Consider the following 7,624-nt stretch of genomic DNA (forward strand, 5'->3'; position numbering starts at 1 on the left):
ATATGTTTGTGAAACTTAATGATATAAATTTTCTTAAAGATGAATCTTCGAGACACTTGCTTTAATGGCTTTATTATTCAATTAAATTTAAAAATTCATGTGCAATAAGTGAATACAATTGAGGGGTATGGGTAGTAATATTTAATTTATTTCTCTTAAAATCAAAAAGTTAAAAAAAAAATATATAAACATCTTGAAAATATTAGCTCACAATTGTGTTGTCTCTGTACATCATTGGAGAATCTTTATGTAGTTTTAGAAGGAAAATATGAGATGGGTTACTTTTAAGATACATAATATATTATTGGTAAACTTATACTCCATCTTGACATAAATACAAGCAAAATTCAACATGTATTTGATTTGAATTTTAGTTAAATATATTTTAATTTTTGTTTATATCTGTAATTGAATGAAGTACTTTATGTATTTCATGATAATGTTTAAAGTTTTTTATAAATATATTTAAAAAATATAATAATTAAAATAAACATATAATAATTATTTGACTTATTGTAGTTTTAATCTTTTATTTTTACCAATTCACGAAATTGGTCCCCCTATTTTAAAATTCGACTGTTTTAGTCCTTCAGTCTAATTTTTTAACTAAAAAATGGTTATGTGACATGCATTAAATAACATGAAATATGATTCAATAATATAAAATAATTAATATCCATAAAATCGCAGTAAAACCCTCTAAAAACTTAATTTTTAACTTTGGAAAATTTTTAATTATATAACTTAATTAATGCATCTAGATAGTTATACAACAAGAAATTATATGTCACATCATTTAAAATATGTCAAATTGTTATCTTTTAGTTCAAAAATTTGATAAATGGACGAAAATCGTCGATTTTTAAAATAGAGGGACCAATTTTTTTGAGTTGGTGAAAATAGAGGGAATAAAACTGTAATTAAACCTAATTATTTTATCAGATTATTTGTATTGATTATTGGTATTTTTCATATATCATAAGTATAAAGTATAACTAATGTTTGCAAATAGTGTATATAGTAATAATTGAATGATGCATTTGAAAAATTAATTAAAGTTACATTGATTGAAATTAAAAAATAACATTTATTTTAAAATAATTTTTTCTAAAGTGACATTTATTGTGAAATAGAGAAAGTACTACAAAACTTTTATTTAGTTATTACATTTGAGTCATTTATCTTCTTTTTTTTTCTCATATAGGTTATTTATCTTTTAAAACATGCACAAATTATTTTTTTTTTAATTTTTATTAAAAAATGATGAGGTGGCAAGCCGAATATGATTTATTAATATTTTTTATATTTTAATTAAAAAATAAGAAAGACAACAACATCTTTATTGTCTTCTTCCTCAAATCCAGAAAAAATCAAAATCACAAATTAAAAAACAAACCCCATAAGTGGAAAGGGAGAAGTGTTTCAAAGTGGCCAAAAAGCCCAAGCCCAATATCACTCATTTTTTACTATATAAGTCACATTCTATTATCTATAATGGTATATACCTCGTTCTAAATCTCTCATTCACCTCAAATATTATACTAACTTGAGAGTTGGAGTGTTTGTAGTTACACCTTCGCCATCGAGAACTATTTGCTACGTGAATTCAAACCAAACTCCACCATATAAAGAGTTGTATCTTCCACCGATTAGAAATGAATGTGAGATCATCTATCTTTCTCTATAGATTTTAGTTCTGACTAAATCCAAAAGTAAATGTAAAAAATCGCAAACACAATGGAAGGATACTTAATACCTGTTTGGAAACACGTTGGAGCTCACTAAACGTGTTTTAAGGCAATCAAACGTGATTTGGAATATGCATGTAATATTTGGTTTCAATGAAGACAAATTGATTCAAGCCTCAAAAGCAATTTCAACCTGAAGCTTAATTGATACTATTGGATTTAAGTGTGAGTGTTAAATTTTATATATCGATTATGAATGTTTTAAATGTTGAATATATATATATATATATATATATATATATATATATATATATATATATATATATATATATATAAGAGAAGTGACTCATTATGAATGTTTTAAATTTTATATCGATTTACTAGTAGAAAATTAAGTTTTTAATACAGCGAGTTAAGTTGTTTACGTGCGACCAGACTTAACAAATGAGGTGGAGGTATATTTAAGTCGGTTGTCCGTATAAATGAGTTAACATAAGGCGGTGTCAATTTTATAAATATGTAAAACTCGTGTAACACGGTTATGTTGGCAACCGATTTGTAAATATTTGAAACTAGAAAAGTGACTTAAAGAAGACTAAAAATATATATATAAAACATCCGTGTACTTAGCGTTTTATCTTCCCGTTCTCGTAACATATGTGTTCTAAACCTCCACCTTTTATTCTTAACCTGTATATCGTGATGCATTTACAATCTCAATTATGCATTTCTTCTAACGTCGACTTCACAATCCGTTGCCGTTTTATCGTCACCACTTCATCAATTCATTAAGACAAGTTTGATTTTCAAGTTAAATTATATATTTTACATCTTTCATTTTTTATAATTTGTGTGTGAACATAATAGGGAACAAAACAATAGTATTTTATGTAGAAAGACATATAGATAAGGTGTAAACTTTACAAACGTAATATTTTATGTATTAGAGACAATATACATGTACATCTTGCTATTGAAACAAAACAAAACAATTAAAAAATATAGAATGTTTCTGAATATCATTTATCTTCATGATTTCACCGAACTTGTTTCTCAAATAAGAAAAACAGAGTGGTATAACTTGAATATTTAATAGATTAAAGAAACTATTATTCTTGAAGAAATAGCTCTTATAATCCTTAAGATATTAAAGAAACTATTATTTCTAAAATAATAGCTCTTATCATTGAAGTACTGGGAAATTAATTAATTTTGAAATACATAGAAGAAATGGATTAAATTAATACAAGTGTCCTATTTAAATTATTTTAATTGGAAGTGTCTCATTTAAAATATTGTGATATACTGATGTATACAAGTTGAGACCTACTATACATAATCAACTTCTAAATAATGATATGGTGAGGGTTGTGGTTACGAAGGTGCTAAATGCAAATGCTCAAATACCTATACCCACTGATGAGATGTTAACCGTTGGTCAAACCCTCAACAATTTTATTCAATGGTCAAAAAGACTCTTGCGACTTATTTCCAATAAGGTATTCGTTACACGTATTTTTTTATGTACTTAAATAGTTGAGTGCTTTTAATTATGTTGGCTAATATATTATTTTAATAGTTTAGGTTGTTGAGGTATCAAAGAAAGACGATGTTCCACCAAAAAGGCAAAACTTTCAACTAAATTATGTTGAACAATTGATGGTAATGACAATAAAAATGTCAAAGGCTTTAGAATTTAAGTTGGAATATGGTGGAATTAGTTTTTCTTTTTTTATTTCCTTCCATTGAAAGATATGATAGAGTTAGTTGTGTATGGGTAAAGAAGAGATATGAATCACCATTTTACAAGTTTGGTTAACGTAAGTATGTTTTATTTGTAAATTTTACCGAATTATGAATTTCATTTATAATGAAAATTAAGTTTCATATTTTAGGTATCTACATTGTCGTTGTATTGACTTAGGAAATAGTGAAGTGTATGGATTTATTGATCAAAGATTCATCCAAATTGAAAATGATTCAACTAATGCTCAAGTCCACATTCAAAAGAAGTTGTATGAGGAAAAAAAAAAAGAACTTGCTACCTAACACCTTATCTCATAAAGTATTTTCTACTAGAGTTGTCGCTAATAATAGAGAAAATTGAATATAACATATATTTAATTGTTTATTTTGATCGTCATTGATAATTGCTTATTATTAATTTTAAGCAGTTTAATGTAGTATTTATATGTTCATTGAGAACGAAGTCAGATAAAAAAAATATACCACATTGTTGATTTGTAAGTATTTAATTTATTTATATTGTTCATAAGTATTGTAATATGTTTTATAACACAATTTTAATAATTATTTATTTTGTAGAGCTTTCGAAGGTTATTATAGGTTGCTCGGTTTAAAGTTAAACCGAAGATAACATGGAGTTTTCCTATAGTAAGTTATTTACAAATAAATAACTTCATTTATAATATTATAACAATTTGATGCATTTAACTTTTTTTTTTTGTGATTTCAATTTTAGAGTCAGAGACAAGATTTAGATTATGAATGTGGCTATTATGTCATGTTACATATGTTGAACATTGTAACAACTGATATTGTTGATTCATGGATGCAAGTACGTAAATTTTTTATAAGTTGTTATTGATTGTGTTTTTTTTATGTTCTTATAATAAAAAAATTAAATTGTTATTGATTGTCTTTTTTAATGTTCGTATTATAAAAATTAGGATTCAATCGATATTGATTGTGTTTTTTTTGTTCAGATATTTGACGACTCGAGATCATTTCATCCTGATCAAATTAAAGAAGTTCAAGAACGTTGTGTAGATTTTATTTTAGAATTAATTGAAGAAAATGATTGTGCTTGAATATATGTCTATTGAATATTGCTAATGTGATTTGATAATTTTGTTAATGGACATCTAAATAATTTTTTGTCTTGTCATCAGAAATGAGAGACATCTTCTCTGTACTCTATATTTTGTATGAACTTCTGATATTGTATATTTTGGTTATTAGATGATTATATAAAATTATGGTCAAAAGTACAAAATTTTAATTTGAAATTTAATACGAAATATTATAAGTATGTATGGAAAAAGAGCATAAAAAAAGTGAGAAAATTATTAAAAAAATAATTATTTTAACTATATCTATTAAGTCAATTGATCGAAAGAGCCGACTTAAAAAAATGATTTGTTGAACTGAATTTATAATGTTTAAGTCGGTTAAACTGAACCGGCTTAACAGAACGAAACTCTGTTAAGTCGGTTCATGTTTATTAAGTCGTTTGCTGTTAACTCGAACACGAGACTGACTTAAAATGTACATTTTAACCGACTTCAAAAGGTAAAAATCTACTAGTGATTATTAAAAAATGAAGAAAAAATTAATTAATTTATGCATATTTTAAAAGATAAATGATCTATATAAAAAAAAGATAAATAATTTATATGGAAAAAAATCTAATTGTTGTAACGAATTATAAATGATTTGTAGTATAATTTTATCTAAATTATAATATTTGATGTAAATAAAAAGTAAATTCATGTCACAATGATCGCAGTGTGTAACAAATGTATACAACTGCAATCATATTCTAATTTAAAATATTCAATGAGACATGTTTATATGACAATATTACTTCATGAAATATATTTAAAAGATCTATCTAGAGTATCCCCATTATTCTATTTTCTTTTATCATCTATTTTATTTGATTGTAGTTGCTAGGGTGGTGTGCTATATGAAGTTTGTTTAGAAGGAATATTAGAGTAAAAATTTAGTTAGTTATAAACAATTAGTGTTCTACATCAATATAAACAACTACTAATCTTTGCAAGTGGGATCAAAACAAGAGTTACCTGAATGAGGCACATGAAATGTGCACAAATGAAGTGTCTTTTTTTCTATTACTTTATTTTATTGAACACATAAAATGTGGTGGTTTAATATCACCCACTTAGTTTGTGTATTTTCTGATCTCTATATTCTTGGCTTGATTTTAATGTTGAGAAAGCTGAAGCATTTATGGAACCAATTGTAACAAAGATCAATATGGCTGAGGCAGAGTAAGTTCCTCCTTTGACTATGTAGCACTCACCATTCAACCATCCTTTTCCATACACTTGTCTTCTGCTCATGTTTGTTGCAGCAATCAATAATATAACTACAATTCCATAGCTAAACCTGCTAAAGATTTCCATTTTGAGTTTAACAATTCACACTTCAAAGACAAAAGTATAATCTCAAGATTATTAATGATATTGATACAACAATATAAAGGGAAAATGATTGATAGTTTGTAATTAATCTCAAGATTATCATCAAGCATGAGCTAATAGCAACTTAATCTGTTTTATTTTCTTAGTTTCTAATTGTTAAATTTATACTAAAAATTAGTAACAGATAAGCAAAATGATTGATATAACATACCATGATATCAAAAACAGAATCTTTGCAATAGAAGGCATCTTAAACTGGGAGATGCTTTTCCTTCTTGAATAAAAATTCCTTACTAACACAAAATTCCCAATAATATGTGCAAAAAATAAACTAACCAATGTTGCAATACCCAATCCAAATGCCTTGCTTGTTGGCAAATAACAAAATTTCCCATTCCATCTAAGATCTTCCTCCTGCAAAATATAAAAAATATTAGAAAAATTTATCATTTTTTTAAGTAAATAAAAGACACGCTTAAGCATTATTATAAAAAGTGACATGACAACTATGTTGGCACACTAAAAACATTTCTTATATAAAAACAAAATAAAAAATTGCCCTTAACTCGAGGACTTCTAAAATTCAAGTAAACAAGAAGACAATAAATAATAGTACCTAACCTTATTCCTCTTTATCTCAGCTGCAATACACAAGATGAAAGAAATTAAGCCAAGGGAGAGAGAAATTATGAACAATAAGATTAGTGTAAATTTGCATTTAGGAGGATGGTTTTCCATGATGGTGTGGTTGTTTTTGAATGAAGAGACTTCAAAAAAAAGAGTACAAAAGAATAAAATAATTAATGAATATGTCTTGAAACCTACTCAAGGAACAAAATGATGACTTGGTGTGCTATGAAGTTGTTGGTCATCCCTTTCTTTCTTCACTTCTTTCCTTTGTGGTGTTTGGAACTTTCTTCCCAATAAGTCTTCCATTGCTTTGAATGAAGATACCATTCTTAATTCAACGTGGACTGCAATTTTTGTTTTTGTTTTTTACTTATACTTTCCTCGTCAACTGGAGGTGATTGTGAAAAGTCAATAGAAATATTGTTGTCTCTAAAATAGTCATGGATTAGAGAAGAAAAGAGATGAGATGTTTAACCAAAAAAAAATGAGCCTTGAGGAATTAAATTGTTGTTTATTATGATAGTTCAACGAATATTTTAAAGTATTTTAATAGTTTAGGGACTATTAAGTACTAACGGTCACAATGATCTTTTATGACGATTTTAATAATTTATAAATTGGGGAGAGATTGATAGTTTAGGGGTTAAATGGACTATTTATTCTTTTAAAATTCCACAACTTCTTTAATATATACTTACCTTGTAAATTTCTTATTTGTCTAATATATTTTAGGTAAAATTACACCCACAAATTTTAAGTTAAACCTATGAGTGAATAGCTAAGCTGAGTATTCAATTTGTATGACAAATTAGCAAATACATTTTATGAATTTTATAAATTAGTAAATACATTCTGAAATTATTAAATTATAATTAAAATAGTTTATATTTAAATTTGTATCGTTATAAATTATGATATGTCTTATTAATTGAATATTTGACTTTCTCCGTGTTGATCTCACATCAATATCATTAATACGTGAAATAATTTCTCGATGAAAATTAATTGTTTCATACACTAATTTGTCCATAATTAGTCCATGCACAATTACAATTATTTACAAATTTATCTATGAGATAACAAAATTTCATCGAAAAATTTATCCACAGAAAGATGACA

At 25.9% G+C, this 7,624-nt stretch overlaps 1 protein-coding gene across 1 annotated transcript; it reads right to left on the reverse strand.

The window, feature by feature from the left end:
* Positions 1–5,229: 5,229 nt before the first annotated feature.
* Positions 5,230–6,693, reverse strand: LOC101506569 (protein MODIFYING WALL LIGNIN-2). The gene is made up of 3 exons (XM_004509437.4): positions 6,497–6,693; positions 6,087–6,289; positions 5,230–5,840 (listed from the first exon to the last, which is right to left on the reverse strand). Exons 1-3 carry the CDS (start codon positions 6,611–6,613, stop codon positions 5,606–5,608), a joined length of 555 nt encoding a protein of 184 aa, XP_004509494.1. The 5' UTR covers positions 6,614–6,693; the 3' UTR covers positions 5,230–5,605.
* Between the last annotated feature and the right edge of the window lie 931 nt (positions 6,694–7,624).

Source organism: Cicer arietinum, chromosome 7 (genome assembly GCF_000331145.2).
Source record: "Cicer arietinum cultivar CDC Frontier isolate Library 1 chromosome 7, Cicar.CDCFrontier_v2.0, whole genome shotgun sequence".
Lineage (NCBI taxonomy): Eukaryota > Viridiplantae > Streptophyta > Magnoliopsida > Fabales > Fabaceae > Cicer > Cicer arietinum.

Coding starts and splice junctions, on each gene's coding strand:
- LOC101506569 (XM_004509437.4), bottom strand. CDS start 6,613: ATGGAAAACCATCCTCCTAAATGCAAATTTACACTAATCTTATTGTTC. Junction 6,290..6,496: donor CTGAGATAAAGAGGAATAAG/GTTAGGTACTAT, acceptor TATATTTTGCAG/GAGGAAGATCTTAGATGGAA. Junction 5,841..6,086: donor ATTCTGTTTTTGATATCATG/GTATGTTATATC, acceptor AATCTTTAGCAG/GTTTAGCTATGGAATTGTAG.